General features: G+C 32.2%; 1 protein-coding gene across 2 annotated transcripts in view; it reads left to right on the top strand.

Annotated features, from left to right (window-relative positions):
• The window catches only part of Galphao (G protein alpha o subunit), a 30,961-nt gene that overhangs the window by 4,745 nt on the left and 13,751 nt on the right, over nucleotides 1-12,465 (top strand). For both annotated transcript variants that reach the window (XM_072893168.1, XM_072893169.1), the window contains exons 2-4: nucleotides 638-1,290; nucleotides 7,862-7,904; nucleotides 11,351-11,492. In XM_072893168.1, coding sequence (XP_072749269.1) covers nucleotides 1,173-1,290; nucleotides 7,862-7,904; nucleotides 11,351-11,492 — 303 coding nt within the window. In that variant the 5' untranslated portion in view covers nucleotides 638-1,172. The remainder of the gene's footprint in view (nucleotides 1-637; nucleotides 1,291-7,861; nucleotides 7,905-11,350; nucleotides 11,493-12,465) is intronic.

Here is a 12,465-nt window from a genome sequence, read left to right as displayed (position 1 = left end):
GACAAAGACGAGCCGATTCCTCAGAAAAAGATTTTCGTACTTTAGCGATGTCAAAAACGCGAATCATGTATAACAATACACAATACGGTATCAATCGTCATTTTTTTCATTTAATTCTGAATAATGAAAAATATTGTATATCTGCAAGATATATTTGCGCACGGAAAAAAATATTCTTTTATTTTGACAGTATTTTTAGTTTCAAAATGGAAATCTTGAAATGAGATAAGAAAATTTGCTTGAATGAAAACATTTTATATAGTTCAACCAAGAAAAATATATATCCTTGTTAATTTAAGAATAATTTTCTTAGAAAATTAGAATCAAAATAATTATCGTACTCTTGAGATGACAATTATATTGAAATAAGACTGTAATATTGGCGAAAAATTCAAGATTTTGAAATTCTTCTAAGAAGATTATAAATTGTTGCGTACATACATGAAACAATAAACGCGTTCCTATGAATATATAAATTTTGATTTGACACTTATTATTTTTTTTTTCTGTGCAAGATCTAACACTTGGAACAAAATTTCGTAGAGTTTTATTTCTCACGCATAGAATTACACGATGGTATGTGCAATTACTTAGTACTTATATGCAATTTGACAGGGTTATTCTTTTTTGTTTTCAGGCGCAGCTGACTCGCGCGGTTAAATCGGCGCAAGTGTGGCGGTGGTTAGGGTTGCGTACGGGTGGCTGCGGTCGCCCAGGTAGTTAGGGGTCTACTCGGTGCCGGTTGCCGCCTCGGTAAGGTTGCCATCGGTGACGACGAAGACGAAGACGAAGACGAAGACGACGAAGACGAGGACGAGAAGGAGGACGGCGGTGGTGGTGGCGGAGGAGGAGGAGGAGGAGGCGGAGGAGACGGTGCCGGTGAAGGAGGCAGTGCCGGTGAAGATAGTGGTGTTAGTGGTGCCGGTGGCCAAAGTGTTTACGGTGGTTGTGGTGTCGGCTGGTGTGGTGGCGACGGCCGCGGGTGCAAAGTGCGACGAAGAGGACGGGATTAACGAGGCGGCAAGTAGGTGGAGAAGGGGGAGTGATTGCGCCAGGAGGTCGTCTCATCTTCTTCGGGGCGACCGGGCCGCTACCCGGCCGCGCTGTTTAGCAGCAGCAGGTGATACAGCAAGTGCGTGAGGGTGGCATTTGTGAAGGCAACGTGTAGCAAGATGGGCTGTGCCATGTCCGCGGAAGAGCGGGCCGCTCTGGCTCGCAGCAAGCAGATCGAGAAGAATCTCAAGGAGGATGGCATTCAAGCGGCCAAGGACATCAAGCTCCTGCTGCTTGGTACGTGTATCTTTCTTTACTCTAACTATACGAGAAATATGTATTCCGAGAGAATATATACGTGATACGTGCTCGTTCAAGTATTATCACAAGGTTAATATTTGCAATTTTTATTTTCACGTTTATTCAAATACAGAAAAGAAATGATTCAATATAAAGTTGGAAAGCAGAATTATATAAAATCAGATCTCTTATTATTGTCTGAGTTTGAATTCTCTTATTTATCACTATCTTATTATATCACTATTTCGGTTCACGTTTCGCGATTGAATTAGAATTTAACAATTTAATGATTTTGGATTTGTCAATAATTTATCAGGTCTTGTTTTGTTTACTAAATTTTTATACTGTTACATATTATTAAATTTATTATATTATTTGTTGTATATTTAATGTACAAGTGTTGGGTGATACACGCTATCTATAATAATAATTAAAATGGGCAGAAGGGGTGTGACATCTCAATTGTAAATTATCGAGATAGAAATTGTAAAAGGAATATAATGTTTCTTACTAAAAATTATAATTAATTTATTAAAATATTATTTATACTTGTTCTTGATTATTCGCTTAAAATCAAGTATTATTATAAGTTACAATTTTTTATAATTTCGATTTCCAATTGTATATAGAATAATTTCTTTTCTATGTTAAATAATGCTGTTAAAAAAAATAATAAACCGTTACAAAATAATCGCAATGTTCTTGGTTAGAAAGAATTATAGTCTTGAAAGTGTTCTTTTGAAACGTGGGAAAGGTAACTTTTATATCAAGCCGTGTAAATATTGCCCTAGAAATAATCTTCCGGAAATAGTTTGATACAACTTGAAGACCAGCCGCGATTCTATCGATAACGTCGCGACGTTGTATCTACACGTTGCTTTTCTCGCGCTTTAGATATTTCATGAGCTATGGCGGATCTATGATGATCGGTGAGGAGTTGCGCACCACGTGCACTTCTCGTCTTTATTGATCTACCTAATTTTCTAGATTGCAAGCCAATTATATAAAAGTTCTTTGTTGCATGTAGAAAGTTGATCGAATATTCAATTCATTTTTAATTATCTTCAATACAATACTGCAGTAAAAATTTATAATATTTCTCTGGAAAAAATGTGACCGAAAACATCAGTTTTTAAAATTAATCTCTCGACATTATTGTGTAATTATATCTAATTCAATTATAGACACACATGTTGATACTCTTTTTAAATGCTCGATGAAATGATAAATCAAGTCTTATAGTGTGTTAAATAAAAGGTTAAAGAAGATTCGCTTAAATTTGTCCGCATGTGTTCGAGCGTTCTCGCGAATTGAGAGATAGCTTTTTAAATTGACGGGTGCACAGGAAATTGAACGCGACGTAAAGCCGGAAGAATGGCGCAACAAGCATGTTCCTCCTTATTGCGGAAGGGTAATGCCCGATCGCTCATCCGACGTCAATCCAATGACAGTTCTTTTAATCCACGCTGGTGGATTTTGAACCGCATAATTGCCCGTGTCGACATCAAATATCTTTGACGTCAATGTTTCACAACGATGATGTCAGCGTTTCGGAATGATGACACGGAGATAGTATGTGTCATTATTTGCCATCGGGTGTTATTGTGGTGGAAAAAACTTTAATGATTTAAAAATTAAAATGATGAAACTGCATGTGCAGTATGCCAATATGCATTGAAATATAATATATATATATATAACGTAGCTAAAAATATTTTTATCGAAAATCAACGACTTTATGATCGCTGGAAAAATAGAACTGAAAAAATAAATCAGGCACAATCTTTTTTTTCCCGTCTGGTCTCTAACTTTTGTGATATCTGTCGGCGATTTGATGAGGAATGTCAGGGGATCTGATATTTACCGGGACACATACTGCTGCCACATGTCGGTATCCCTCGGGTTACGAGAGGGAGGGGGAGAGGGTTGAGAGTTATGAAATTTTTAGTCGACAGGAAAAGTCTATCATCAGATTTTTTCAAGCCGAGGGCTGGGGTGATATAAAAATAATTTAGGATTACGGTTTCAACGCGTTTTATCTTCGATCGAGCCACATTATCACAGCTGTATAATACATGACACATGTATATATGTGTGTGTGTGTGTGTGTGTGTGTGTATGTACAAAAATAGAACATCCAAATGATTTCTTTACTTGTAACATTTTAAGAAAATATTTTAGACATAATCTGTACTTGGATGTGTATTGAAATTTATTGTTATTTATAAAAAATGTTTTATCTCATCAAAAAATATCGTTAATAATTATAAAAGTTAGAGCACAAGAATTTCAAAGATTTGTTCGTTTTGTTGATAAGATTTTCGGAATCGATTAGATATTATTATATAGCGATAAATTCATACAACGATTTATGACTGATGAATTATAAATGATTTTATATTGTACGATTATTATATAAACATAGATACAGATAGTTACAATTATCTGAAAATTGATATTTATTCCTGATTGTCGTTTATTTATGAATCTGCACGTGTCGATAATTTTCATATTTTATCGTGATGTTATTTTTGTGTTCGATATCATAATATCCGATATTAACGAGACAAATGTTATGTGGCATTTTATTTGCATGTGATAATTGCGTTCATCATTAAATTTGCATTATATTTTATTGATATTGTTGTGCGCTAATTGTGTGTTTCTGATTTCATCGAAGTCTTAATGAGAAATTCTTCGTTGACCTCGCGCTATAATTAAAAGCAAAATCAGTGCGGGGGCGGTATAAAATGCACCGCGGCGTATTGTCTCCTCTTATCCGTCTGCGTACTAATTGCTTTGCACATTTTCAATTTACTTTCTCGCCTTTTATCATTTTCTGTTTTGTAGTGAGATATTCTCTGGTGTCCCGAAAAGAATCGTCGATCTTAATTTTAATTTGATCTTTTATAGGGATCCGCGTCGCGGATTATATCACATAATATATATAATTTATATTTATATTTATATTAACTTATATTTATATTAACATTCAATTATATAATATCATTGTAATATTTAATCATTTAGTCAATCACCATCAATTATTATATCTACGATTTGAATTAATACACGATAAAATTAAGATCGTTTTGAGATTAAATAAAAATAAAAATTTTATTAGTTAATTACTACAGCGCAAAAAGAAGCGCAGTTCATTCGCGGTTTTTAACGACACATTCGCCTTTTTCGATACACAATACATTCTAAAAATCACAAGAGGCTGAGTTAGCTTGAAACGCGGCGCATTGAGAACCGTGAAAGATACGTTTTCCAGCGAAATATGGGTCCTGTTTATTGGTGTAACAAGTGACGTCATTCGCCAGTGGAACGTGCGTGCGTATGTACGTGCGCAAATTGGCTGCGAGTATTTTCATCCGATTAATAGTGCCTTGGCTGAGAAATATACAAACGCATGTTGCGTATTTCAAGGCGCTGCAGGACTGCTCTATGGCATTAAATGTCAGGGACTGAGACGCTTTGTTGCTACTTTGTAGAGTGTCAATATAAAGAACATTAAAAAGAATAGAAACTGATCTTTTTATTTTTGCTGTTGTTACTTCTATTTCTCATTATTGAAGTTTTGTAATTGGATTCGGCACAAGCGTGTTCACTTGTGTAGGCAAGATATTGCTATACGAAGGTTGATTACAAAATTTTAATGCGACATGATTAATTATGAAAGAATTTAAACAGAGATTTATATATATATATATATATGTATATTTTTTTAAATTTTTGTTATTTTATCAAATAAGCATGTGTCAGTTACAGTCATCGTCCATTGTTCATAAATGATATGTTCCTTCGAAAGTTTTATGAAGTTTTACAGACATATCAAATATAATTTACGTATCTAAAAACAATATTGATTACACATTACTGTGAATGCGTGTAAAACGGAGTAAATGTAATATGGAGTAAAGAACACGGTGTATTTGCTCATAAAACTGGTCGAAATGCTTGAAAGGAGAAATTGCAATAAAATATAATTTATTACAGTTTGCAAATCATAACATGGACGAGATATTTTTCCATGTGATAAATATTAGGTTCCATATTTAATTACATTTATTCATTATTTTATCTTTCAACAAACATTATATAATGTATAGAATTATGTAGGATTTGTCTTAATTTATAATATATTAATTTTTTTTTAAATATATGGTTCTTAAATATTTCCTTTCTTAGCTATTATTTAAACCATAGAGTTTTTAATTATGAGGTATCTTTATTTTATTTTATATCAAAGAATCAGACTGTCTACTACATCATGAATTTATAGTTTAAATAATTTAATATATATGTATATGTATATATATCATATTGTTGTAAATGATAATTACTCGCTGATACATAAAAAAACGTTTAGACAGGGTTGAAAGAGTAACTTTATAAAAATAACACATTAGCGTTCTTTTTTCCTAAAAAAATAACTCATTAAGTTACTAGATCTTAAAAAGTAATTCACTAATATAAATCATTACAATTTTTGTTATTTTTACAGCTAACAAAGTCAAGGCATATCGATATCGAGTGTATAAGAATTAAGTGTATAAGAATTTTAATAGTTTTAATAATTTTGAATCTTAGTCTCTCTCTCTCTCTCTCTCTCTCTCTTTCTCTCTCTCTTTTTCTCATACATTTTTTTTAAATATATAAAATGAGACACTTGAAATAAAACATTTGAATAGCTTTTTTCGTTTCCCTTCTAATTAATAATCATTCAAAAAAAATATATATATATAATAGACACATTTTTAAACAAAAATGTCGAATATAGATTTCGTAGATTTATAGATAGAAAAGTAATCGTTGAATTTGTTATTCATTTGAAAAAATATATTAAAGTTACTCTATGCTTTATACATTTTGTAACGCAGATTTTATCGTTATAATTATCGAGAAAATATAATGGTAACGTCGTTACAAATTATATTAGTTATTTCCCAGTCGCACTTAGACGATGAGAGAGATTCATTGAACGAAAAAGTTATGATCTAAAAAATATTACACGTAATATACAATATAAATTGACACAACTGCATCTATCTTTAAATCTCTTTCTCTCTTCGTGAGAATTATTAAATATATAATGTATAAATCTGAATCTACTTATTTTCTTTAATTTAACGAGAATGGCAGAAGAGTCTGGTTTAAATTTTTATAAATTTTCTCATGTGTTTTATAAATTTCTCATAATTAGCTACATACTAGATTTATATTTAACATCAATAAAGTGCCAACAGCTTTTTTGTTTCTTATCTTTTCGCACACTGAAATTTATCTAAATTATTTCACTCTCTTTTTTCGTACTTATCACGTGCATAAGGCTAAAGATGCTCTCAAAGTGTGAACTTGTCACAGATAAATGAGAATGAAAGACTTGTACGAAATACATAAAATGATCTTCTGCAGACTGGTTTAAATTTTTTTTGTAATAGATAGATATGAAATTTTAATGGATTAAATATTAATAATTGTGAGAATTGTAAAAGAGAGAAAGAAATTTAAAGGTAAATGCAATTGTTAATAGTTTCAAGATTTAACAGAACAATAGTTTAAAGTATGAAATGGTTGATAGATTTTAAATTTCATCACTACACTGTAGTAAATGTGACTTGACTCCGAGTCATATTTTTCTTCCGGAAGTATACGATACAGTATATATATATAGCACAGAGTATCTTCGATAAAATCTAACTAGAGTTATCGGAGTTAGAGTTTAACAGGACTTATACTAGACTTTGAGGTACAATCGGTCTGTCGAGAGTAAACAGAGTTTCGAAACTCTGATCGATGAATCCGTTCCGATAAACTCTAGACAATTTTTTTTAACTCGTTTAGTTCTATTCGATGCTTTTACCTCGACAAGAGCGCGACGAGAGCATCATCATCGTTGTCTCGAGATGATGACTCCTTTCTTCCCGGTCGCTGTCTGTAGAGCGCTCACTCGACATCTCATGTGTATTCAGTCGATACTAAACGACTTTAACCATGAGTAGCTATTATAGATGCCTACTTACACTGCAAGTGCTTTTAAAAGTGTGAGGTATTAAGCAGGAAAAACGAGCTCCATCGATGTATTCGATTAAATAGAGCGACATATTTCGTGACAGCTCGCGACTCGTGCTGTCTTAACCGATTCGATTTACGATTTACCGAAAATTATCTCTCCTTTTTTGCTGATAATTATTAATAATAAATTAACATTTGAATTATATCTATGTGATGATTAATTTATAAAATAATCCATTATTATATGATCAGAAATATTATTGAATTCAAAGGATATATCTATGTTGAAGAATTTTTCTTTGACGGCAATTTGTTTGATGGGTAGAAATTATATGTCACAGCTTTTTAATCTTTGATATAAAATATGTTTGTAAATAGTTCTGTTATCGTGAGTACGTTGAAGCAGAGTAATCTGAAATTAAAGAGAGCACAAGAATGTTTATCTTTCCTTTGTTCATTGCGCAAAGTGCATTTTGCAACGTAATTCGGTGATACGTAATCGCGAGATTGACTGCCTTCAATTAACGCTTCTCTTTTTGTTTTTCAGGAGCGGGCGAGTCCGGCAAGAGTACTATCGTGAAACAAATGAAGTAAGTATAATCTCTTTAGCGCTTTGCCATTACATGTACACTAATTATCATTTAGAAGGGAGAAATTCTATTATTAAAACAAGATTATACATTTGTGTCTGTTGTTTGTTCCGTAACATGTATCATCCGGCTGCTCCCGATTATCAATTAAAATAATTAATCCTAACAGTTGATTATACTTTTTTTTATTTTTTTTTTTTTTATTTTTTTTTTAGAAACGTCGCTCTCTTAAATTTTTAAACTGAATTTTTATTCTAATTATAGTAAAAAATAAAATTTAAATTCTACGAAAATATACGGCATCGAAAATTATTCGGAATTAGAGTTTCTTACGCGGTGATGAGGATGATTCTCACATATTGGGCTCCTAATTAGGCGAATTTTTCTTCACGGGCTTCTGACAACTGAAGATTTAACGGTTCTTCCATTTGAGAAATGAGACGGGAAGAATACGACAAGAATAGCCGTGGATACAATGGTACAATGCGGTGTCAAACAAGGCTACTCCTTTGATGTTTCGCGACGTCGCGGAAATGCTAATTTGCAAACGCTCATCAGTCAGTTGCACACTGATTACGAGAAATATTTTCCCACGCTTCTTTCGTCGGCTAGACTGCCAGCTTTTCGCATTTGAAAGATCCAGCGATTATCTTAATCCTTCACAATCCTGCGATATACGTTTTTTCATTGTTTAACTTGTACTTTGTCGTAGAGGATTAAAACATGTTTTTATGTCCTTTAAATTTTATATATAAATTAATAAATTTTATATATAAATATAACTTGTATTGTTTTATTATTGTCAGCAATATTTAATTTTCAATTTTTTAGTTTTATTTGTATGAATCGCAGTTATTTAGTTGCCTATTTTAATGAGAGGTTTATTAAAAAATGGAAGTTAATTTAAATAACACGTGTTGATAATATGGAAATAAAACAAGTTTTTAATCAGACAAATTTTGATTTTTGCTTGCTAAAAGTTAGTTGGTTTGAATCATAACATGTACCTATATTTGACTTGAAAATTAAATTTGCTTGAATTATATTTCATTATACTTTTATAGACATTCCTCGCTCACAATTCCTCTTGTATTCATCATTTTGTTAAATAAATCGTGACACGCGATTCAAGTTGTCCTAAAATCCAATCAAAATTCCATTTAAAATGTATGTTGCGTGCATGTATGCGTGTAACTATGTGCAACAACATATTTTCCAAAACTTGTAACAGGAAGCGTGAGATTTACATTGAAAATTTTATTTCATCGCAGGCAGACTCGATACGTTCATTCCTTTTTTTTTTTTTTTTTTTTTCTTCCATTATACAATTTTTACAAAACTGTTATCTTTCGATTATAAATCATCAAATGTATATTGAAAAGAACTTTTTACGACGTGCATGTTGTGCACACAATTTCCTCGTGAATTATTGTTGCCGCGTCGCAAGAATAAGTAGAATAGCGGATAATAGCGCGCGTCCATCTCTCGCACGTGCGAATAGATTAATCTTTTCGCGTCCGTGCATCGGCATTATTTCGAGGCAAACTGTTGCCTCGCCTCGGCGAGATCGATACTCCGCTAATATAACGATACGCCTTGCATGGTGTTGGTGAACAGCAGCTGTTCCGTGATATGCGCGCTCGTTCGAGATGTTAGCACAACCGCGTGCACTCTCGTCTAGATTAACATATTCCCTCCGATGGAACGAGTCTCTCTCTTCCTGTGTCCTGCGCTATGAATGGGCCCCGTTCAAGGGGTCCCACGAACAAAGTTACCGCTATGCATGTTTCCTCGACGGAAGGGAAGCTGCTGATCGCCTTATAGATGCTCGTTATATTTCAATAATATCGATATTTTTATCCCGATTTTGATTATTAATTTCTTACGTTATCCTTGATATATTATTCATTGAATCGAATCACGGTACTTGATGGAGTTGAGGTATAAAAGCGGATAAAAGCGCCATAAATTTTCGCAATCTTCTTATATTTTTATTATAGATATTAATCATACCATAAAAATAGGATATCCTTTTTATTATAATATTGTATTTTTTACTTAAATATTAACATGTACACATACTGTATTCTCTTAATCGGGACTCCGTGTTTTCATAATATTTTTAAAATAAGGATCCCTATGTACAATAGAATTGCGTCTCTTGTATATTCCGGCTGCATAATTTATTGATGCGCGTACATACAGTGGGTACCTGAGGCTGAAGTACGAGCAAAGCTCGTGAGTTTACGTACACCCTTATACCCGGTTTTCCTTCGCGTGCAAGTACCCATAAATCCGGTGATATGTGCGTGCGTACATAGTGCTCTTTATACCGTCGTTAATATCATTACTCTCGAAATAGTGAGGGAAAGAGGGCCACTGCATGTTTTTGTGTCATTTATTAACTTAATAGGCGGTATAATATTCTTTGTTGGGATTAATATAATATTAACTGTTGTTTTATGCGTGGTTGCTTTGACAAAGCGAGGAGTATTGTATTACAAAATGTTACAAATATGAATTATAATAATTATTAATTATTAATATTTATGAGTTAAAGCATGCAAATTACACTTCTTTCGTATGTCTAAAGTAAAAAAAATGAAAATACTGCGATGTAAAAGGATATTAAAAATTTTAAATGTCTGTATTTTAAAATATACACGTGATGAAGAAAACTGTATCAGTGAAAGATTGTTAAAATATGTAGGTACTTACAATTAATTTATGTTTTGTTATATTTTTGAAAAACTTTAGGATTTTCTCGAATATAAATAGACGTACTGCATATAATAATATGAAAGATGAATGAAATATATGGCTTATATTTTCTAAAAATTATGTTGAAGGTATTTGGAAGATAAGAGAGAGAGAGAGAGAGAGAGAGAGAGAGAAAGATTATATAAAAAAAATATATATTTAACTAACGTGTGAAAATGTTTTGATTTATATATATATATAATGCCGCCGACTCTATAACTCACGTATCTTGGCTCTGAACATTGTTACGATATGTATGGACACTCATGTAAGTCACATTAATATATGTAGCGTACATTACAATTCATACATTTACAAACGATGCACTACGTGACATACATTAATTCGAGCAGTTGCGTACGTGACACGCGTATATATTATAGCAAACTGCGCAAACTATTTACGAGAAGGAGTAAGAGAGACATTTAAATTAAATGGAATATTCGTACGTGTGTACTCATTTAATATGTATTAAAACAAGTATCGATGATACTCGACATAATATTCGTTTCTTCAAAAAATTATTTTGAAGTGCACAGTATATTTTTTATATATTTAGAATAGACGCGTCATTTTTAAACTTTCTCACTCTCTCTCTATTTTTTGATGGTTATGGGAAAAAAAAAAAAATATATTTCGTCCGTTTGATGGTTTACGTGCTAAAGCGAGTCCGATTCTGCTTTCAGAATTATCCACGAGAGCGGTTTCACGCCGGAAGACTTCAAGCAGTATAGACCCGTCGTATACAGTAACACGATACAATCTCTAGTCGCTATTCTCAGAGCAATGCCTAACCTGGGCATCAGTTTTTCAACTAACGAGCGAGAGGTAATGTATATTTATGCGTTTACTTTTGACGCTTTAAAAAATAGCGATTTTGTTATCGAGAGAAGACTGTGTCGGGATAATATAAATTTTAAATTATAATATGTGCATAGTATCATGCACTGCAATTATTTCATAATAATATTTGAATAACTTTTAACAATTAGGTTTTATTGAATTTTGGAAATTAGCCAATATAAATCAAATACTTTTGATTGTTTTATAGTTTGGACAAGATGATGTATTGATGTAACATGTTTTAACAAACGACACATATAATTTTTTATTGTAATTTGCTTAAAAATTTTCTCTTATTAATTCCACAAGTTTTTTAATTTGGAAAAATATGCATGCAATAGAAAATTATCAATCATTTAATTTAATTTTTTAATATATTTATATTTTATTTTAACGTGACAGAATCTTATATTGTTATTATGCATACAGTACATATATTCACGCGTATATCACTCAGTTTCAATGAAATGTCAACTATAAAATTATGGAAATATGTTTAGTAACAATAGCATATTAATGGCGTATATCTTATATGTTATTTAAATATTGCATGTCGACTAGTTTAATGCGCGAGAGATATGACACGACATCCAGAATGTAGTTCATTGAACGCCGACAGTTATCTAATGAATGAAGCATTTAACGGCGAATCACGACGTGTTGCCTGGTCGATTAGCCGTCTAAAGCGATCGTGTAAAGCGATCCGACTGCCCCAATGCTTGCCTCCAAGATCGCCCCAATAATTATTGACTACTACTCTTTAGTACACAGAATTCTTTATACATAAACGCGAATGTGTCATTGTGTATAACGTATTATAAATTAAATAATAATCACGTATATACACATATACGACAATGCATGAAAAAAATTATCGTAAATGTGTTATTTATTATGATTAAAAAATATAGCTGTACATAAGGAATGTTGATCATATATAAAACGTCCAATATTGAAT

Source organism: Anoplolepis gracilipes, chromosome 5 (assembly GCF_047496725.1).
Source record: "Anoplolepis gracilipes chromosome 5, ASM4749672v1, whole genome shotgun sequence".
Taxonomy (NCBI): domain Eukaryota; kingdom Metazoa; phylum Arthropoda; class Insecta; order Hymenoptera; family Formicidae; genus Anoplolepis; species Anoplolepis gracilipes.
The sequence above is the reverse complement of the archived record's forward strand: the minus strand, read 5'-3'. Positions and strand labels throughout refer to the sequence as shown.